The following is a 22,739-nucleotide window of genomic DNA, read 5'->3' as shown; positions in this document are numbered from 1 at the left end:
TATATACCTCGGTTGTGGATGATCTCCAATCTGAGAGAAAATGCGAATGCTACTGCGACTGCGAGTCAAATAAACAGAAATGAAAGAAAATAGGCGCAAGGTAATATTAACTCTTGAGATAAGGCGGATTTCCCTCTTTGCCACACTGGCTACACTGCAAATTTAAATGAATATTTGTGGGTAATTTATTAACAAATATTCAGTGGGAGTTATCCTCTGAAAATGTTGCGAACGGTATGTGAAAATATATGAAAAATGCACAAATCAGTACAAAAAGACGCATATGATTTCAGCGGAAAAGAGGGAACTCCATAATGCAATAATTAGCTTATCAAAATCCCGAGCTGGCAATGAGTTCCATTTGTTTTTCCAGTGCAGCTGCGTTTCATTCATCCCCCTGCCAATGTGCAAAGTAATAAATAATCAATCCAGTTCTAAGCAATTGGCAACTGCGGAGGCCACGAATAGAAACTCCACGGAAGGTTCGACTTATCGCTCGATAAGGAGAAATTGTTTACCTCAAGTTCTGTGGCAACAGGTGAATGGGGCGATCAGCTGATGGATCGGGATATATCTGTATCTATACCTCGGCATCCGCCACGCAAACTTCGGTTTTGATAAGGTATATATCGTATGTGTATTTATTAATTCCGATTTAAACATTCCGACGTCATTTGCTTTGTACTTGTATACATTTTAACTATATATATACATATATGTGTATATATATATATTTATTCATATTCATATTCAATTTGCGTGGGCGTATATATATACACAGACGTATATATACACACGTATATATGTGGTATTTGTAATTGAGATAAAGTGGAGCCGAGGTGTCGTCCACCTCCTTTTTGGCCGCGGAAAGGTACATTTACAAAGAGTATAATTAGGGTATAAAGATAATCCACAACATTTATACTCGGTGTAGAGAGAGAGATCACACAGTGGGGGAAATAGTTATGCGTACGCGTTGACTGCGCCTTGTAAATATATTTATATAAAAATAAGATACAATTAAATGAAGCTGGAACTTGGTTTGGCTTGGCAGCGTATATAGATACATATAATAGACACACAAGATCCGACGATATGCCGCCATACCATATACATATATGGTACTTTAGGGGTACTTGACTTATTGTTGACTTGATTGTTACACACAATTGGATATTTTTCGCTGGTACTGAGTTTAGTTGTCTTTGCTTTAATCTAGTAGAAGGTTTGGTTTACTTGGGAACGAAACGTAATTTAATATTTGTCGCATGTGTTTTTTGGTTGATGTGCGATTGCTAATACAGTCCCTTTAATATTGTTAGGCTTTTTTTTTTTGCAAATTTCTGGTCATTGTCTTACTTGAAATACTTGAAAATTTGATAATGTACCTCAAGTTCTAGAGCGTTGAAGACGTTTAACCTCTCAGTCCAACGTTTTCTAATACTTGATATTGAAATTTTTAAATAATGAAGTAAAAGTTTTTTTTTTTTTAAATCAATTTAGAATTACTTGTTTTTTTTTTTATTAAATTTAGTATTACTTGTTTATCTGAAATATCAGCTAAACGCACTTGTTATGTGTATATTGATAATCTAATTCGCATTTTGATATAACGTGTTAATTACATTGCACTTTCCTGATTTTCTCTACATAATAACACATATATGTTTTCCGTGTATGTATACTACTGCACTGAAAACAAATTGTTCGAGTGCACAATGTAACTAACTGATGTCTAAACAGTTGTATAAGGTTTTAGATTTCATATAAGTTGTCATTCTTTTGATCAGAGTCTTATGCATTTGCTGCCCCTGTTTTCTGGTTTCCTTCATTTGGGGATATGCGTGAAGAGTTTGGGAAGAACTTACTAGACATAAGGTTAGGTTACCATTAGGATTACAGTTACAGGTTCAGTGGTTTCTGGTCGCAGGCGACCAGAAGAGGGATAGCGTGTTCGAAATTAGGTTTGATTGATAAAGCGACTATATGTTTACCATATGACGCACGAGAAACGGCATAAATTTACATTTACATATATAATATTATATATTTTTGTGTAGTTTGTATATGATTTAAGTTTGGGAAATAAAAGAACGCATAAAAGTACATGCAAACGCATATGCATATGATTAAGCAATTAGATAGTAGTTGTATAGTATTCCTCCAATTTTTTTGCTGTATATACGAGTTAATTTTTTTGATTTCATTCACAATTATGATTTACACCACCCCCGAAAAGGATATATAAACATTATATATCTTCTACGCATTTTGTTTTGTTACCCGATGGCAGAAAATAAATAATAAAAACGAGAAGGCAGGCGAAAAGTATATAGAAAGTACCCAAGCGCGTAACGTTGCTATATAAATATTATGATTAACTAAAAACAATTTTTTGTTAGAGATTAGGTAGTTATTTTTTAAAAATTGTATTTTCTATTATACATGTATACATCTATATATATTTTATTTGTATTATGATTTTTTTTCAACAACAAGTAAATGTGGATTTTCTATAATGCTGACAACACAATAAAAAAGAAACAACAAATATTAAGAATAAATTGTACAAGTATAAACCAGAAACAAGCTCTGTTTTTATTTTCGCTTTTGTTCCCAGTGTCAACACGGTTTATCAACTATGTATGTATATCTAATTCCCCAGCAATGATAATGGATAATGATCTATGTACAGAATGGCTTCGTGAACGTTGAAGCTTATAGCTTGGCCTGTGGACCCGTGCCAGAGATCTTGTAAACGAACTCGTGGGCCACATCGTAGTAAGGATTGCAGCTCTGGCGCACTCTCTTCAGCCACGCCCTGATTTTGGGGTACTTGATCCTGACATCGTAGTCGGCCATACCTGGATTGAATGAGTTAAATGTGATTTTAACAACTGGGAAATACTTGAACTATCCCAAAACTGAAAGTTAACTAACGTGTCTGTTCAATTTCACAGGCTGCAAAGATGTCTGCCACGGTGAGGTGGGATCCTGTGAGGAAGTCCTTGCCCTCCAGCCAGACCTCTTCCACCACGTCGAGGTTGCGCTCCATGTGCATGCGGAACGTCTCGATTTTGGCCTCGGTGGGAGTGCGTCCGGTCAGAAGCGGCTCCAGCCACACGGTGCGAAAGTACATGGCGCAGGTGAGCCGCAGGGACATGTGCTGCCACTCGAGGAACTCGTCCACGCGGCTCTGGTCAACGAAGTACTTTGGGTACAGGTGCTCCGGTATCTTGCCCTTGGCGCTCAGATAGCGCAGGATGGCCACACTCTCCGCCAGCTTGTAGCCATTGTCGTGGATGCAGGGCACGCGCTGGAAGCGGTTAATCTCCTTCTTGAAGTCTTCGGTCAAGTGCTCGCCTAGGGGGCAAAGACCGTGGTCAATTGATTAGATTGCAACAAATAATGGCGGTGGCGGTGGCGAGTGCGTCCATTGAATGTTAAAAAAGTTACGCACCTATTCAAATAGTATATAAAATTCAATTGATAATCCTTTCGCAAAGTACTACAATTTTGGAAAGTGAGCAAAACGATAATGTATTGATCTTTGTATTTTGTTTGAGATACTTGAGGTATTGGCATACCTCCTCACCATATGGACACACTTTGACCCGCACCCCGAATACCCTTACCATTGCGCAGGGCCACCACGCAGTCTTCGAAGGGCATGTTGCTTAGCCGGAAGATAATGAACAACGCCCTCGAGGGCTGTGACATCAGGTCATAGTAGTAGCGAATGGGAGCGGACATCCTCAGGTTCGTTGGCTGTCTGGAGGGAACTGCAAAGAGGAGGTGGTTACAGTTGGTTACAGCGGTTGGGGGCTTCATAAACAAATGGGCGCCGGTCCAAAGATCACCGAAGAATCTCCACTGGAAGCCGCGGAGCAGCACTCCATACCCCTGAACTCACCACAAACACGGTCTGTGGGCAACTGGATGCCGCTATGCCACTGAGCTCCGACTTGGATCGGAATCGGAATCGGAATCAGCTTGCTGGGCAACAAGTTGTACGTAGGGAAATGTGGGGAGAGCGAGCTTTACGTAGTGAATTTTATCAAAGAAAAGCTCTGCGCTCAGTAGTGATGCGCGTTTATGGGAAAATCACGTAACGACCGTATTTACAATTTAAAAAAAAATTTTCTAAATAAATAAAAAAATTAATAAATACATAATTCAATCCAATAATATGTGTTTAAATAAAAGTGTTCTAGATCACTTTTTGGGCACAGTTAGTACACTCGATACATTCATAATTTACATTTAATAATTTATTCTTCTAAAAATTTCATTTTCTTCCACCGAAACTAAACTTCTCCACAGATGGCATAGTAAATGAATAAATAACTTACTTTACAACTTCGTCTATAATTTGTAGTATAATATAAAACATTATTATATTTAAAAATAATAAATGAAATTAGAAACTTGAATCAGTACTTCTACTAAACTTGAGTCTTATATTTCTACTTTGAAAACATTTTTTTAAACTAACCTTTGCGATTTTGTACCTCATCAAAGGCCAACTGCAGCTGATCCTCGTCATTGCTGAGTCCCAGTAAACTGGCCAAAAACGACACCGACATGGCGGGATCCGAACTCCTCCGAATCGAGCCAGTGAATGAACTGGATGCAGCTGCTCTAACTTACTATATATACCTCGGTTGTGGATGATCTCCAATCTGAGAGAAAATGCGAATGCTACTGCGACTGCGAGTCAAATAAACAGAAATGAAAGAAAATAGGCGCAAGGTAATATTAACTCTTGAGATAAGGCGGATTTCCCTCTTTGCCACACTGGCTACACTGCAAATTTAAATGAATATTTGTGGGTAGTTTATTAACAAATATTCAGTAGGAGTTATCCTCTGAAAATGTTGCGAACGGTATATGAAAATATATGAAAAATGGACAAGTCAGTACATAAAGACGCATATGATTTCAGCGGAAAAGAGGGAACTCCATAATGCAATAATTAGCTTATCAAAATCCCGAGCTGGCAATGAGTTCCATTTGTTTTTCCAGTGCAGCTGCGTTTCATTCATCCCCCTGCCAATGTGCAAAGTAATAAATAATCAATCCAGTTCTAAGCAATTGGCAACTGCGGAGGCCACGAATAGAAACTCCACGGAAGGTTCGACTTATCGCTCGATAAGGAGAAATTGTTTACCTCAAGTTCTGTGGCAACAGGTGAATGGGGCGATCAGCTGATGGATCGGGATATATCTGTATCTATACCTCGGCATCCGCCACGCAAACTTCGGTTTTGATAAGGTATATATCGTATGTGTATTTATTAATTCCGATTTAAACATTCCGACGTCATTTGCTTTGTACTTGTATACATTTTAACTATATATATACATATATGTGTATATATATATATTTATTCATATTCATATTCAATTTGCGTGGGCGTATATATATACACAGACGTATATATACACACGTATATATGTGGTATTTGTAATTGAGATAAAGTGGAGCCGAGGTGTCGTCCACCTCCTTTTTGGCCGCGGAAAGGTACATTTACAAAGAGTATAATTAGGGTATAAAGATAATCCACAACATTTATACTCGGTGTAGAGAGAGAGATCACACAGTGGGGGAAATAGTTATGCGTACGCGTTGACTGCGCCTTGTAAATATATTTATATAAAAATAAGATACAATTAAATGAAGCTGGAACTTGGTTTGGCTTGGCAGCGTATATAGATACATATAATAGACACACAAGATCCGACGATATGCCGCCATACCATATACATATATGGTACTTTAGGGGTACTTGACTTATTGTTGACTTGATTGTTACACACAATTGGATATTTTTCGCTGGTACTGAGTTTAGTTGTCTTTGCTTTAATCTAGTAGAAGGTTTGGTTTACTTGGGAACGAAACGTAATTTAATATTTGTCGCATGTGTTTTTTGGTTGATGTGCGATTGCTAATACAGTCCCTTTAATATTGTTAGGCTTTTTTTTTTTGCAAATTTCTGGTCATTGTCTTACTTGAAATACTTGAAAATTTGATAATGTACCTCAAGTTCTAGAGCGTTGAAGACGTTTAACCTCTCAGTCCAACGTTTTCTAATACTTGATATTGAAATTTTTAAATAATGAAGTAAAAGTTTTTTTTTTTTTAAATCAATTTAGAATTACTTGTTTTTTTTTTTATTAAATTTAGTATTACTTGTTTATCTGAAATATCAGCTAAACGCACTTGTTATGTGTATATTGATAATCTAATTCGCATTTTGATATAACGTGTTAATTACATTGCACTTTCCTGATTTTCTCTACATAATAACACATATATGTTTTCCGTGTATGTATACTACTGCACTGAAAACAAATTGTTCGAGTGCACAATGTAACTAACTGATGTCTAAACAGTTGTATAAGGTTTTAGATTTCATATAAGTTGTCATTCTTTTGATCAGAGTCTTATGCATTTGCTGCCCCTGTTTTCTGGTTTCCTTCATTTGGGGATATGCGTGAAGAGTTTGGGAAGAACTTACTAGACATAAGGTTAGGTTACCATTAGGATTACAGTTACAGGTTCAGTGGTTTCTGGTCGCATACAAATCTAGCTTGAATACTTTATAGCGAAGACATCGATCGACACATTCTTATTGTTTGTTTGTTAATCCGCGTTTTCGCATTGTTATCTTAGTGGGTTTCAGTGTATATTGGCAAACGAAATTTGACTGAACTACGATCTATATTCTGGAATAACGCTCTATATAACTTTATAGCTGGATTCTGCCCATCCGTTCCTCTACTTGTTCTCGATGATCATCTGCAGCTGGAGAACCAAACTCCGGGCCAATTGGAGCACCGACTGGGCATTGTGGCGTTCGGCCATTTCTGAAACCAAAATAAGCATATAGATGTTGGTAGAATTTTACTTATTAGATGGTGTATGGTGTGCATCTCACCATTGAAAAACTTAATGACGTCGGTGAAGTCCATGCTGTTCGAGAGGATGATGTCGCGATAGGTCTCCAGCAGGGCCAAAGCCAGGAAGAGGACGAAGTGGCCGGAGGCGATGTGCTTGGCCGCCCAGATCACCTCCCAGGTGGCGAAGACGTCGTCGTAGACGAGCTCCCTCTTGAAGTCGAGCAGGAACCACCTGTAGCAGAAGTAGAAGTGCGTGTAGTCGCCGTTCGAGTCCATCAGGTCGTACATCTCCGAGTCGAGGATCTGGATGAGGGACCTATGAGAAGTGGGGGATTAGTCCGACTGACTGGACATCTGACTGACCCATCTGACAGCACCCATCTTGGCCATAAGCACTCACCTCATGTTGGCAAAGTGCATGTCCATGGCCCCGCCGCTGGGAAAGTTCTCGATCATGCGCTCCATGAGCTTGCAGAAGCAGCTGTAGCTGAGCGACTCGTCGTCGAAGATGACCAGGAGGGGAGCCACCAGGTCGCACATGCCCTGCATGTAGCCCACGTCCAGGTGCTCCCACACGTACGTGGAGATCACATTGCGCAGCTTGTCCAGGTTCTCGTTGGCGAAGTACCAGTAGTTCCTGTCGCACCGCTGCACGTCCTTCTCGATCCGATGCAGATTCAGCCCGAACTGCTCCAGGAGTTCGCTCTGCAGGATATACGAGCCAAAGGATTACCATGGGAAATAGAACAAAGTCTCAGATGTGAATAAATATGTATTAGGACCCTAATTTGATTCCAATTACGTCAATATAACGTTAAGACGATGTAAAGTATATTTTCATGGGTGCCAAAGAATCGTAAATGAGTATAAGCCAAGTTAACCAAGGTACTCACACTGTAGACACCTCCATTGGAGCTGGCTGGTGAAGCGCAAGCGGACTTGGGCTGCTGAAGGGCATCCATGTTGACGCCTGCTCCGCCGGATTCTGCAGCCTGCTCCTCAAGAGGTGACATCTGGTCGCCCTCTGCCGTCTTCGGACTGCGCTCCCAGTTGCTAATGTCCACGGAGGCCTTTGTGATGATGACAGCAGCGGCAGCCGGCTGTTGTGGCTTCACTGCCTCTTCATCGTCCGGCAGCTGGAGGTCGTCGGCACTCAAGTACTCAGGACTGAGGACACTGCGCGTGTCGCTGGTCGGGCGTTGATGCACATCGCCGGGTCCCACTGTCTCGTATGAGGAGGCTGTGGATGCGGAGCAGCTGGGCTCCGGATTGAGCTGATCCTCCAGCTTCCGGTACTCCACCTGGTCCTCAGACTCCGGATTCTTTGGATCCTGCTGCTGCTTGGCATTGTTGTCCTCCTCATCCGGTTCGTCCAGTTCATTGAAACTCTCGCCCTCGTCCACGTGCCCCGAATCCGTGCTGGTCTTCATGGCCCTCGGAATGGGCTTCACGCTCAGGTGATTGCCACTCACTGCACACTCCGCCTGCTGATGCTGATGCTGCTGCTGCTGCTGTTGCTCATCGAACTCCAGATCGCCGGGATCGGAAATGTCCGAGATGTCCTCGAACACCTCGTTCTCTAGTTCGCCACCGGCTTCGAGGTCGGCTGCCCGCACGGTCCTCTCGTTTCCAGAGTTGCTGCCGGAACTCAGCTTGGCCACCGCCCGCGCTGTCTTCTCCTTCTCTCTCTGCTGCACAATGGCGTCCACCGCCAGCCACTCGCTCATCGTGGTCTCATAGTAGTGCTTGCAGGTCTCGTCCTGCTTCTTGCGATCCTCCGTTGTGGAGCCGAAGGCGTAGTGGCCCAAGAGGTACGGCCACACCTCCTGCCGCAGCTCCGGCTGGACGCCACCGAAGTAGACCAGGCGAAAGAACTCGTTCGCATTCTCCAGCACGCCGTCCACATTCAGCAGCTGCCAGCGCTCCTTCGTCAAGCCCTCCTCATCGGCTTTCACTGAAAGAAAAGGGAGATTTACAATATGTGAAAAATCATTGAGTCTTGCAAACTCACTCTCCGGCGTAATCCTGCCGTGCACCAGACCGGACAAGTGGGTGCGGACCGTGGAGAGGTGGCGACAGTAGGCCAGCCAGCCGTAGAAGGCCCTGGAGATGATCTGCCGGCGCATCGTGGAGCACACCATCTCAATGCTGGTGCTCTGCGCCTGGAGCAGCTGTTGCTGCTGCTGCTGCTGGAGGAGCAGCGGCGACTCCAGCGGGAACTGGTCGATGGAGAGGCTCTTGTTGGAGCAGTCGCTGCTGCCGGTGGTGGAGCAGCTGCTCAGCTGCGCCCGCCGCGGAGTGCTGCGCACAAAGTCCAGGATGGAGTGGGTGGCAGCTGGAGAAGCAGAAACATGGGATTAATTCATTCACTTAAACTCAGAATGGGTTTAGTAATGAAGAACAACTACAGGTTCTGTATTCTTGGCTGTAGCACTCACCGAACTCCTCGTGGCGGCTCTTGCTGACGATGCGGAAGACGTAGTCGATGGGCGTCTCGTCCACGGACTCCATGACCGAAGGCAGAATGCGGCGTCGCATGCTCCTGGGCCAAAGGAACATCTTGCCGATGCCCCGCTGCGACCACAGTGGCGGATCCAGCTGGCCATGTGGCAGGAGACCCGTCTCCAGGCAGCTGAGAAACTGCTGCATGTGCCCGCCCTCGGGGAAGTGGATGGGTGGTCGTTGGACGCCGTCCTGGCCCACAAGGATGACGGTGCCGCCGCTGTCCTCGCCGCGACTCTGGTGACAGTGGACGTAGACGATCTCGTCCACGTTAATGTTCAGGGCGTAGGCCCAGAAGGTGTCCTTGTCGATGTCGTCCGCCTCCTCCGCCTCGGTGTAGCCGTTCATCAGCTGGTTGGGCGTCCACTTGATGGTCAGCGTCTGGATGTGCTGGTGCAGGCTGAGGTATCCCGGCATGGGCTCGGCCACATCCTTGGGCAGCACCTGCACATTGTTCTTGCCGTAGAGCAGCGTGGCCTTCGCGTTCTGATGCAGCGACTCCACATAGTCCTTGGCCACACTGGCCGAGGCAATCGACTTGAAGGATCCAGTGCCCGCCTCGTCGGAGCTCGTGTTCAGGCTCCGCTTGAAGTTGATGATCGCCGGACGGGAACACGTCGACGAGGAGCGGCGACACGAGCTGATCCGGTGACGTTGCACCTGTTTTTTAATGGAGGGAGACAATTGTTTACTTAATTAAATTTCAACTAAATTATTACTATTTATAAAATAGTATTAGTAAAACTATTTAGCTATAGCTCGGTGGTACTGGTGTCCAGCTATACACACCAGTTCATCTGCGTGCGGATCGGTCCAATAGTGATCGGCTGTTTTGGCCCGCGTGAATTCCAGGGCGCAAGGACCCACCAGCAAGGAGCTGAGGATGGATCCGTAGTCCGGATCGGACACCAGGGAGTCCCGGTCGTAGAAGCTGCTGGCATTGCTCACCAGATACTCAATGATCTTGGTCAGTCGCTTTTCGTAGAGAGCCAACCGAATCCACAGATACCTATGCGCATGGGAATGAATTTGCATTAGGTCGATTCCAATCTTGTATCATCCGTTAAAGGAACACTCACTTCATGCTGGCCAGGGACATGCTTGAGGTGCTGGCACTGACGCTAATGGAAGCGGAGGCGGAGGACGAGGTGGCCGCCGCATTGGTGCCGCTGGACATCGAGTTGCTGCTGCTCTTCTTGAGCATCGGCGGCCGCTGGAAGCTGTCGCTGCTGCTGGAGGACCGCTTGCTGGGATCGCTGGCCTCGATCTCCTGCACCAGCTTGCTGATATGCTCCGCCTCCGGGCAACTCTTGGCGATCTTGTGCAGCAGCGCCGTCGTCGACGAGGTCTTGAACAGACCCAGTGCCCTCCGCCGGAGGCCCTGACTGAGGCAGGCCTCCACGGCGCCGCACAACGAGGTCACCGAGCTGCTCTCCTCGTGGACGTACTTCTTGGTCACCGCCTCCTCCATCAGCTGCTTCACCTCCTTCTTCACGCTGGCTATCAGCCGCTCCTTATAGTCGGAGCCATCTGGAAATGGATACGGATACAAAACATGTACAAAATGCAATGGAATCATTTGGGTAAAGTTCGGGAAGTAAATTTTGAACAGGGTAAAGAGTACTTAAGTCGCTTAACTATATATGTATGTAGTTCCTTTTATTTAATATATTTTCAGTGTTTGTTATTAAAATAAATAGAATAGAGCATCTATGGCCGAATACAATAATTTAATAGGCTCCATTGTATTTTAAAAATGCATCCAAATGGGGCAGTATCTAAATAGGGCCATATTTTTGTCCTTCGTTATTTGCCAAATCAAATGTTTGGCAATAAATACGTGTCGCAAAAATGTTATCATTTCCACCATAAAAATGTAGATAGCGATAGTCGAACTGATCTGTGATACAATCTTATCTGTATTTATAAAGGTCACCGATGAGTGATAGTCAATCAGGGTAAAGTCATTAAACAGATAGCGGAATGTTATAGTTGTGTAATTAGTTTTGTGTGCACATTTTTTAGGAAACAAAACATAATTTATTCAATACAAATATTTACTGTGCATCAAATAAACTATATTCGGTGTGTAGAAGCCAATTTCCCTGTCGTGGAAATTCGATCGCTGCCCAAGATGAGTAATTTTAATGATTATAAATAATAGTGATGTTTGACAAAGCCCTGCCATTACATTTTGCGGAGTGAGTCCAAGGAAAAGTAAACCCCGTCGGGTCTTAAAATGAAATCACATCGCCAACGCCCAGTAAACATTTACCCCAAGCGCCACATCCTGTATATATGTATGTATATGTGTACATATCCCCCATGTCCTGTTCGTCCTGCATTCTCTGAAACCCAATATGTCCAGCATGTGTTGACTGCCGCCCCTCAAACACTTTTCCAACCAAAATGCTAATGGCATTTGCACTCAAAATGCACGATGGCCTGCGGCCACGTTTAATTTCATTTTCATTAATTGTTTTCCACTCTGAGCGACAGCTAGTAGTATGGTATCCTTGGGCTGGCTGGTAGTGCGAATGCAGATATACGAGTATCCGTATACACTCACAGATCCATTCGGGTGATGGATGATGAATAATGGTCAAAGGACCACTCGCCGCACAATGAGAATACATGCAGATCGGGGGCAAGTACGATGGACAGGCCATAAAACAAGCCAACCGAAAGCCATAAATTCTTAGAAATTATGATCCCCAGATGGAATCGGTGTAATTGGTGCGGTCGAGCCATAGGTATTCAACTCATCGGAATTCTGATCATGGTTTCTGCTAAATTTACTTATTATATGAAAGAAAATGGCACAACTAACAATCTTTCACAGGGAGTTATAAAATGAGGACTTAATTATGTTAATAGTGGCTCATATTACTGAGTAAGTAATTGGTGCTTTAATAGCGATCGATGGAGTAGGGACTTCTAATGTAAAAGTAAACAACGAAGCTTTGGAGAAATGTAATATACTTCTAAGATGCCAACTGGGCGTCGTAAAAAAGCCTCATCAATATTCCATCAAATTGACTTCGGATTGTATATTGGTTTTGGGGTTTCCCGGATGCACTTCCCACTGGCAAGCTGATGGCCGCCGCCCACTGAGCTTGCTTCATTATGCTGGGTGCGGATGACGACGTGGACGTGGATGTGGATGTGGACGTGAATGTGGACTTGTAGGTGGGGCAGTGGGTCTCTGGAGCTGTGAACTGTGTGGCACAGTGCGGCACTGCGGGTCTGTGGCGACAACAAAGTGCTTGCCGTCTGGAACGCCGACCGCGTTGTCGCCATGCCACGTCCTTGATGGGTGGAGATGGGTGGCAGTGGGTGGTAGTGGGTGATGGTGGGACGTTGTGGGGCCCCTTTTTAATTGCTGCTCCTTTGTTGCACCATTTTTATTTTGCATTTGACACTTGTTGTTAGTTTTCCATCTCCCTTCGACCAGCGCCATTGCATGTAATTAGCATTTAAATGTACGCAGCACGGGCCTTGGCAACAAGTTTTAATAACTGCACTTTCCATCAGACGGGAAATGCAAATATGCTGGCGAGAAAGTGGAGAAAGTTTTTCATCCCGCCATTTGCCATTTGCCATTTGCCATTTGCCATTCGCTATTTGCATTTGCCTTTTGCTGATTTCTTTATTTGTTTGCTTGCCTGTCCTCCGTGGACGGATACTCAGATAATTGTACCTTTATGTATATGTGCATGTACATACATTAAGACCCAGCGTCCTATGTAAATTACAAAAAATGTATTCACAACTCCTGAAATTGCTTTAAATTTTTTCCTGCCTCTGATTAAATAAATACTACTTTTAAAATCTTGGACATGATGAAGAATGTTGAAAAACGACATTTTAACAGCGCACAAGTAAGGAAATAAATCGGTTTTTAGGCATGAATTAAGATTTTTAAATATATCACTCATACGTACTGTTGTACATAGTAGAAAAAATGTTTGTTTTAATTTCCAAAATAATCCCTCTGAGTTTCCTCCAAACAAAAAGTGAAAGAAGTATTGGGATTTAAGACTTAGTTTGTAAACTGCCCTAAATTATTTGGCCAACTTGTAAATCACAATGTACCAAATTCGCGTTAGAGTTGGTTAAGAACAGCACTGAAAAGAGCATATGGGTACATTTTTCTCCCAGTGCAATGGTCTCCAGCTCTTTCGACATACCCTTTGGGATCGACCAGCCGGAGCAGCATCAGCCAGAGCAACTGGATGGAAAGGGGCGGGGCTGGTCCTTTGGGCGGCTCCCATGCACAGCGACCTTGACGAGCTTGATGGTCTTGGTCTTGGTCGTGGTCTTGACCAGCGATTATCCCGCCGGGAGAAGCTGTAGGTCAACACGCACACACAGTAATAGGTGCAGGCGAAGCCATAAAGGCAATCTTTAAAGCTCCCGGCGATAGTAAAACTTTTACCGCTTTCATTTCACTAAGCCGAGTTAAAGCCTTAACTGAACATCTCGAATATGTCGTCGATAATTTACATATGTCAGCCGAAATGGAACCTAAGAGAGGGCCACCATTATATTGAAATATTATCGATATATGTATTATATATATTTCAAATATATTATTATATTTGCAACTGGCAAAAGTAAAAAAGCTGGCCAAAAAGTAACCAAGACAAGTTAAAATTGTTAGAAATGAGTAATAACGCCGAAGCTTGAACAGATTACATTTCATAAAATAAAAACACGGCGTATGGGTAATAAATCAATCGGGCCAATGAAAATCAAAATCGACGTGAAAGACAAAACCAATGAAAACGTTTCAAAATTCCTCTTAAAAATTAAAAGGAAACTCTAGAGCAAAAGAATGCAGAAGAAACTTTATCAATTATCCGCAGAACAATCAGAAGCGAAATTTGCCGCACTGAAAATCAATTTCAGTTTCTGCCAGCTTCAGGAAAGATGGGAGATGGGAAAAACCAGGCTCTGGGCGTCCTGGAGGGTCCTTCGTCCTATGATGGTGTCCTCTGCCTGCAATCGTAAATTCATTTTGCCCACCAAATGGCAATTGATGGCTTAAACAGGCTCAATAACCATTTTGGGCCACACACACACACTCAAGGTCGAACCTTAATTAAGGGGAGCGGAAATGGGAGGGAAAATGGTGGAAAAATGGGGGGAAAATGGGGGGAAAATGGAGGAAAAACGGGGGATAATGGCCGCCCGTGTGGTTGGCTATTCCTAGCCAGCAGCGTTTTAAATAAAATGATTCTATTTCCATCGCCCGAAATGTTTCGCTGTTCGCTGGTCCGCATTTTGTTCGCTGGGCTCCTCGATATTTGTTTTGATGTGAACACGGCTATATGGTATTAAACGTATATATGTATATATGTAGGGATATATATGTAGGGATTCTGTTTAATTTCGTCCCTACGACCCTGAACCATTTTGTGTACTTACAAGGAGCTATGGATACTTTAATCGGTTTGAAGGGACAGAGATGTTCAATTTGTGGCTACAAGAGAAGACGAATTCTTTTTCTGTGAAAAATTTACACTTTTGGTCCAGCTTGCACCTTTCAAAATTATTTTGCAAATGAAACGCAGGCCTGAATTCCAATTAAATTGATTCCAACACAAAGTGGCTTTAATGTCTTACTTCTTTGCCCTTCCTGTGACCACTCTCACAACTATTAATTTCCGATTGAATACAAAGGCATTCTTCCGATACTTTATCTGAAATCAAAATCGGGCCGCATGGGTGCAGATATATATGTATGTACATATAATGGCTTGAAGTTTATCAAGCTGACAACTATTTCCATAGAATTAAGATAAAGACTTGAGTTATAAAAAGCAATGACAATGACACGAAGAGAACGTTTTGAATCTATAATAAAATAAAATCCAATCACACGCAGCGCCACAACAGATGTCAATACACTGGAGGAAATTAGTTAGTGTGTAACTCTTATTTCGTTATTATATTGCTGTCTCTGTTATTTAAATGTATTGCGATGCAAAAAATATTCTTATCTGCGAGACAAGCACAGTAATAGGATTTACTTTAAGTAAGAGCACGTTATAAATAGTAATATTTTCAAAAACTGCAAGTAATTGCAGCTGCGGTTTTCTCGCAGTGTACTGCTCATTATTCGACATTCGTTCGGATACACATCTATTGTATCTTTTTGTGCTGCGTGACATTTTTGCCTTCGATTCATTTGGCCTGTTTTTTTGGGGCTCGCCATACTGCAGAGAGCGTGGAAAGACCCGCATAAGCAGATAACTAAATAAATGTGTACACGTATCCGTGGACCTGGGCTTCTGAAGGGGGCAGAAACTACGACATTAATTACAGACTAATGTATCGTACATATTGTACATATTGTGTATGTTGGCCCCAACACGCAAACTGCATTAAGTGTTGCTGTTCGCCTTTGAGTGGGGAAAAACTTTCGCTCGCTTTCTCCCAGGGGTGTCGAATCGAAGTTCAAGGGGGCCCGATACCGTAAAGCCCCCCCCCCCCCCCCCCCCCCCCCAACATAGAACGGCATCGAGGGGAATTAATGCCTGAGTTACCCAAAAACACCTAAATAATAGAGTCCCAAACTTGCAGGAAAATGATTAGCTTCTCGATTAAGAACTCAAGCACCTGCTCAATTAAATGGTTGTATAAACAAAGTTGCTCGTGGAAAGCATCCATTTAAATGCAAGCGGTATTAATACCCCTTGCAGAAAGCTTAAATCATCATCTTTTGTCGCTATTGCCTTAAATGCACGTGTGTTTACTTTCCCGCAAGTCCATAAAAAGTTCATAACGCACGCGTTCGGAAATTCGCGTTTAATATTTATGTATATTCCAGATAATCTTCACGGAGTATTCTATAAAACATAATTCAGAGAATAAAGTTTTTGTTTAGTAAAATGCCATTTGCAAATTTCAATTAAGTGGCATTAAATTTAAACCAAGTTATGCATGTGCATGCACTTTGCATTAAAAGAATTTGATGCAAAAAGTTGAGTTTTAATTCTCTAGAAATTAAACGTTTTTCACATTTAAGCGGAAAGTTTCAACTTCAAACTTTTAATTAATGTTAAGGTGATGGTAAATATGTAAACACTGTAAGAGGGCGTATTCTATTAAAACTTTTATAATGTCATTAATATTTGTGATACATGAAGCTCACAAATTGGCATAAGCTGAAGGTTTGCAAATCTGTGAAAACGAAATATTGCACTTAAATACTCTGTTGAAAATGATATGCATTCTACGTTATCAGAACTAATTTTAACAATAGAAAAGCTAAACAACTGGAAGTTTGTGCCATACTTAAAAGCTTAGAATATGGATAATCCAGGATTAAAGTGAGATAAAATGCCATTTGCGCAATTCAGTTAAATGAAATTAAGCAAAGAAGCTTTTGCATGTTTAACAAACTGATAAAGAAGGCTAAAGCCTTAGTAAAACTCGCTTACATACAAAAGAATCTGTGAAAAATTAAACATTTCAGCCTATTTCCGTTAAGAACCTGAGAACACTTACACTTTTCCATATCAAAGGTGCTGGGAAAATTGCACGAAGGGAGGGAAAGCGAGAAGCCATGAAACCAAAAACTGGGAATCTCTGCAGCACTTTCCCTCCAGAAAATCACAGGCATGGAAAAGCGCACAGCTGAGCCGCGCGACTTTCCGAGGATCTGGAGCTGAAGCTCAAGCTGAAGCTGAAGCTGCTGCAGTTGCTCGCCCACGCCGCTGGCAAATGCAATTTGTTGGTGTTTGCAATTAAAATTATATGCGCTGGGCTTCTACGCTTTACCCTTCAGCCCGCCTACTTGCCACCGCGCAGTCGACCTCTGAACTTTGCGCTAATTCTCCATTTGTTTGCAGCGTTGGGAAAATGGGCGGGCGGGAAAACTTGCAGTTTTCCTTCGCCGTGGGCGTCACAGTCAAGTCCATGCAAAGCAAACATGGCACGGAGTATTTAAGCAGCTTACGCCGCACGAAAGAGCCGCAATCTCGGGGAGCTGGCAGTCACAGTTTGTGCGCCAACTGGCAGCAAAACTCTGGCAAACAAACACTGGCCGGAATACCTAATTAGGCTGAGCAAAGGCAGCTCAACAGTCTCTACTTTCCGTTTCCCATTTTGAATGCATCAAGTGCACGGCCAGCAAAGGTCAGAAGGTCAGGGGGTCAGAGGGCAGTGGTGCATGGTGCATGGTGAATGTTGGATGACATATGACGAATGCGCTGACCTTTAGCAATCCCACAACCCCCGAATATCGGCGCTTGATTGAGCTGATTGGGTGCCCGAATAAGTAGGCAACATTTCTTGGTATTCGAACTGATTTGATTTGTGGACTTCGCACATTAGCGTGCAACAGTTACATTAATGGAAGCAAATGAAAAATAGTAATATTGTAAGTAAAATTAGCCAATTTTGAAAGCCAATAAAATGGAAACGCAAAACCGGCCAGTACGGGTTTTCAAACCTGGGGGATGAATATCACGTAAAATGCAAAGAGCAAATTTTATATTCATTCAGAGCATTTCTTCACCTTTTAGGTCACATTTCTCGGAATCTTTGCTTCTTGGAATCATTTCTGACCAGATTCGTAACTTTGACCACATTTTTTGGGTCCCATCAAGGCAATTTAATAAAGGCTTCTTTTTGTATCTCAGTGATAGTTGGCTTGACAGGATGCTATCTTCGGCAAGCCGAAGCTTATATACCCTGTGCAAAGGTAAAACAAGTTTTGCTATCAATTTTACCCTTTCCTTCTTTCTGCTTTTGAATTACAAATATATGATTTTGTGTACCATTTTATTTGCAATTTATTATCGTGACTTAAGCATATAGGAACATAGCTTACTTAATCGAATCCTATGCTCTAAGTTCTTCTTCAGATTTCTGTTCTGTGTGCAATCCATTCCCATGGCATCTTTTAAACGAATTTTTTAGACGAATCCGCTCCCTTCCATCTGTCCATCCAACTATCGGGTCGAAAAAGAATTGACAAACAATGCGATTTCTTTCCCAAGCGCTTGATTGACATCTGGGAATGCGGCTCTTTGAAGAACTCGGGCTATTCGGTTCGCCCCCTGCTCCGAGAGTCCTTGGAAAAGGAACAACTTTTGGGTCGGCCCCGAAATGGAGCTATCGAAGGACGAGTGGAGCAGACGGGCTGACATGAAATTAATGATGACCAGACAGTGGATTTTTAATTTTGAAGGTGCCCAGCTCTGGCTTCAATAGTAATGGCACCGACAGGACGCAGGGCACAGGATGCAGGCACACGCATGTCAGGATAACGGATAACGACTGGGCCGTTGACAGTAAGCTCACACTTTGATGGCTGTGTCATGAAAGACAGAGGACGTGACGGCAGCAACCACGTCGAAGCTATGGCACCTGACGTACCCAGTACAGGTAATGTTCCAACATCTGTTCATATCTCTCCTCCAGTGAAGGTATATTCCTATATCCTAGACAAATATGTTGCTCAACTCGAGCCATTAACTCCTATATTTCCCCCAAGATTTGTGTCTTTAATTTAAATATTCTTTTACCAGCAGACAGTATGTCCTGTAGTGCCAGCATACCCCTGATACCGCAGAGAGGCATGCCATACTTTGTGGCTAGTACTTCGCACACACGTGTGCCTCACAGACGCATGAGCACTGCCACTCACACACTCACACTCACACACACTGAGGCACACAGGGCCTTCCATTTGACCTCTGTTACTTTTACTGTCAACGGAACGTTAAGTGCACGGCCGTATGTTTGCACTTTGGGGTGGACCTGCCCAATAAGTAGCCTTTTTGAGACCCATGAGTCACAATTATCAATTTGAAATTGTGTGGAGTACAATGAGGAGCTTCTTACTTTGCTAACCATACTAGACACAAGATATGACCACAAGATATTTTGGTACTTATGTACGTTGGTACTAAAAAAAAGTGCCATAGAAAAAATCGATGTCCCATCATTTCCCAACTTACCGATATAACTAAGAACACTGCTGTCCAATGTTTGGGTATATTGATGGCCCAATTATTCTGTAAATTTTCATTGGTAAAAAAGAAAGTTTTCAAATTAAACTATTTCGCAACCTGAACCGACCTGAAGCCTCGTTTATAAATTCTTTTCAAGTTGTTTACCCTTGGGTAAAGTGCTCAAAAATTTCTAACTTTGTTAAATCATTTTTAAGTACATAAATATTCTATTTTCAGAGAACGAGAACACTTTAAATATGTATTTCCGGCACAAAATGTGCAGTTTGTATTTTTCAAATGAAATTTTGCTTTTTTTCCGTTAAACTAACTCGATTTAACTCATGAACTCGACTTTCAGGGCGGCTCACTCTGATGAGCGGCTCAGAGTGACAATGAGCCACAACTCTGCCAAGTGAATCTCTTCGAGGCCGACTTGAGTCCACGGCTTACGGCTCTTGGCTTTTAGCTAATGCCATAATTGAGCAATTGATGACGGCCACATCATCATCAGCATTGCCAGGCGATGGCCACGTCATCGAGGATATGGCGGAGAACCGAGTGGAGTGGGTGGTGTGGGTGGTGCGGGTGGTGCGGGTGGTGCGGTCGGTGTGGGCGTTTGAGGGGCAAGGCCGAACTGCTAAAACATAAACAAACGCCCCCGCCTTGACTACGGCACTTCGCATTGCCGCATTTTGCTGCCACGCCACATCGATGCGGCCAATCGACGTTCATTCATAAAACTTTTACGCCCGTGCTCATCAGTCAGGGTCTCAGTGTGCGAAACCCCCACTGCACTCCATTCCCAAATCACCAGACCTCGTACTCCGGACATTGGACTACGGATTACGGACTACGGACTACGGACTACGGACTACGAACTACGGACGTTAGACATTGGACATTGACCGGAGTGCAGGAGGAGCCACGGGATGTCTGTCTGGCGCAGGACATGCCGATATGAATCGAGCCGAGCAGCAAACACACATGGCGCCCCACAGTGCGCATTAAAATAATACAAACCATCGGGGAATGAGTTAATAAATCGTTTACAATGTTTATCACTTAAAGTGCACCACATGAAAATCCTCAATAGTTTTTTTGAAAGTTAATTTCTTCGATCGAATTTTGAGCAGTCGAGTTTATTTTGTTTTATGAACTAGCAGCCATCAGCAGACCGTTATTGACTTTCTTCAGAACTACTGAATAGCTGCCAATAAAAATGCTGGATTTATTACAGTCATCCAGCCTCAGCAAAGGCCAAATGTCAGGGCCAAACGGCAGTTGAATACAGCTCATTAAATTATAGAATAAAATAAAATTGCAGAAGCAATTAGGAAAAGTGTACCTGTTGTCCTAATCAAATCAAGAGCACTCCGCTCACACGGCACACAGATAAGTGGTGCAAGCAAAGGCGGGCCCGAAACACACTTTTGTGGCCCTGACTGTGCGCCTCCCCAGCTACGGCAATTGCATTGATTGCCAGGGATTAGGATTACCGGAAAATGCAGCACTCGCACAAACACCACCCACCTGAGAAGAGCTGCACAAGTCGTGCACACCTGGATGAATAATACCTGGCTACCTATACATATTTCAATTTGCATGAGGCTTGCATCGCTTTTGCCGCTGCGAGCAGGCGGAGTCACGAAAATCTCGCATTTCTCGAATCCATGAAATATGAATAGCGATGCACGAATGCAGAATTTGCCCGAGTCTGCAGATGTGTGTACAGCACGTGTGCACAGGCACCACCAGGGTGTATCGCTCTATTTGAGGTTAACTACTATACCATTGGTATGGCGGAAAGGGTAGTCATCAATGGCAGAAGGATGGTTCTGGAGCTACTGGAAAACTCTAAGAATGAATGAATACGAACGAACATGAACGCTTTTCATTTACCGTAGTTCTGCACAATTGAAGTCAGAGTTTGCCTTATGAATTCTACGATTAATTGCTGCTTGTTTCGAATTGTAAGCATTTTAATTATATTGTTTATAATATTTTTGTAATGAAACATTCTTTTCCAATCGCGACAGATTTAAATTGCGTCTTGTGCTTGGGCAAAAGCAATGTCCGAAAAATATCTGTCATACGCCACGTTGGCGCTGTTTACAATATTTCGAGCTACCAGGAGCATTTCACTTGTATCTTACCACTTGATAATATTCATTCACAACATGTTGATGTACCCGCCCTTAAACTTGTGTGTTTCGTACAAAACATTTAGGGGACATGTGAGAGTAACACTTTTTGGCGCATTAAAATGCGACTGAAAAATGCTAGAAAATGTGTTATATGGGCTACCCAGGCTCTTGTGGATTTTGGGGATTTTATTTCATTTTTTTTTTTTTGCCGATTCATGTTATTACCTGCATTGACTTGCACCATTTCGCAGCGTAGCTTGTAGTATTGTATCGTATTGTGGGGTTTTGGGCTGCGCGTGGGCGTGTGTTTGGGCTTGCGGAGATTGCCCGAAGCTTTTCGCCGTAATTCCGTTCCTCTTCACGCGCGCGTAAAATGTATTTCGAAAAATTGTATTTGTATTTGTGCTTGTACTTGTTTCTGTATTTGTATTTGTATTTATTTTGCGTATTTTGCGTACGCCGACCGACGCCAGCAGAGCGCAAAGTGTCGCCTATGGCAGCGTGCGATTGCCTCGCTTTCTCCGCTTTCACCGCTTTTCTCGCTTTCCTCGCTTTTCCTCCTGTATTTTCCACGCTTGCGTCCCTTTTCCAACTTGCCCAACTAGTTGCTGTTGTCCTTTATATAAAATTTGGCTGCCGCCGCTGGGGGTGGGGCAAGGAGTTTCGCCTCCCGCTCGCCCATCGGACGACTCCTGGGTGCTCTGACGCACTGACTCACTGACCAACTAAACCCACTTTTGGTAGAAAACCAAAAAAAAAAGTGAAATTGGAACCAGACTCTCGGCAGCAGGTCGTGTGTTTTCCCAGGAAGTGCGCGTCGTGTGCACGCGACCAACTCCGTAGCGAAACTGAAGCGGGAACTGAAACTGAAATCGAAATGAAAGCCGAAAGGGAATGTGGCAACATCGACGGCAGCAGCATGAGGCTGAGCGCGCGCAACATCAGTCAGCAGGACCCTATAAAAAATCCCACATCAACCACACAACTACAAGGTATTAGTTTATTATTGACTGTTATCATTGTTTTTAATCAACTTGCAGTGCAAAATAGAAATAAAATCCAGGCTGGTATAAAATAATTAATACCCTTTTGCGTACCTTACACTAATGATAATAATAACAATCTTTTGATAATGCCAGTTTATTTTCAACTTTTATCTTAGAAGGATAAATAGATCTTATATGACCCATCAAAAATTGTTGACCAAAGTTGCCTCGCCCCCT

The 22,739-nt window shown here is 43.1% G+C and overlaps 2 protein-coding genes across 3 annotated transcripts; both read right to left on the bottom strand.

The window, feature by feature from the left end:
- Nucleotides 1–2,560: 2,560 nt before the first annotated feature.
- Nucleotides 2,561–4,652, bottom strand: LOC120456345 (glutathione S-transferase theta-1). 2 transcript variants are annotated; one of them, XM_039643128.2, is made up of 4 exons: nucleotides 4,496–4,652; nucleotides 3,636–3,782; nucleotides 2,941–3,363; nucleotides 2,561–2,864 (listed from the first exon to the last, which is right to left on the bottom strand). In XM_039643128.2, the coding sequence occupies exons 1-4, from the start codon at nucleotides 4,584–4,586 to the stop codon at nucleotides 2,719–2,721; spliced, it is 807 nt and encodes a 268-aa protein (XP_039499062.1). In that variant the 5' UTR covers nucleotides 4,587–4,652; the 3' UTR covers nucleotides 2,561–2,718. The 2 variants fall into 2 exon arrangements, with proteins under 2 accessions (XP_039499062.1, XP_039499063.1); XM_039643129.2 differs by lacking the exon at nucleotides 4,496–4,652 and adding an exon at nucleotides 3,914–4,048.
- A 655-nt stretch (nucleotides 4,653–5,307) lies between these two features.
- On the bottom strand, nucleotides 5,308–22,335 carry LOC120456343 (small G protein signaling modulator 1). Its single transcript, XM_039643125.2, has 9 exons — nucleotides 21,742–22,335; nucleotides 10,484–10,934; nucleotides 10,194–10,413; nucleotides 9,341–10,064; nucleotides 8,914–9,237; nucleotides 7,796–8,856; nucleotides 7,303–7,607; nucleotides 6,941–7,218; nucleotides 5,308–6,869 (listed from the first exon to the last, which is right to left on the bottom strand). The coding sequence occupies exons 1-9, from the start codon at nucleotides 21,758–21,760 to the stop codon at nucleotides 6,781–6,783; spliced, it is 3,471 nt and encodes a 1,156-aa protein (XP_039499059.1). The 5' UTR covers nucleotides 21,761–22,335; the 3' UTR covers nucleotides 5,308–6,780.
- Nucleotides 22,336–22,739: the final 404 nt, after the last annotated feature.

The sequence above is a fragment of the Drosophila santomea genome, chromosome X (genome assembly GCF_016746245.2).
Source record: "Drosophila santomea strain STO CAGO 1482 chromosome X, Prin_Dsan_1.1, whole genome shotgun sequence".
Lineage (NCBI taxonomy): Eukaryota > Metazoa > Arthropoda > Insecta > Diptera > Drosophilidae > Drosophila > Drosophila santomea.
This window is presented reverse-complemented; position numbering and strand designations above follow the sequence as displayed.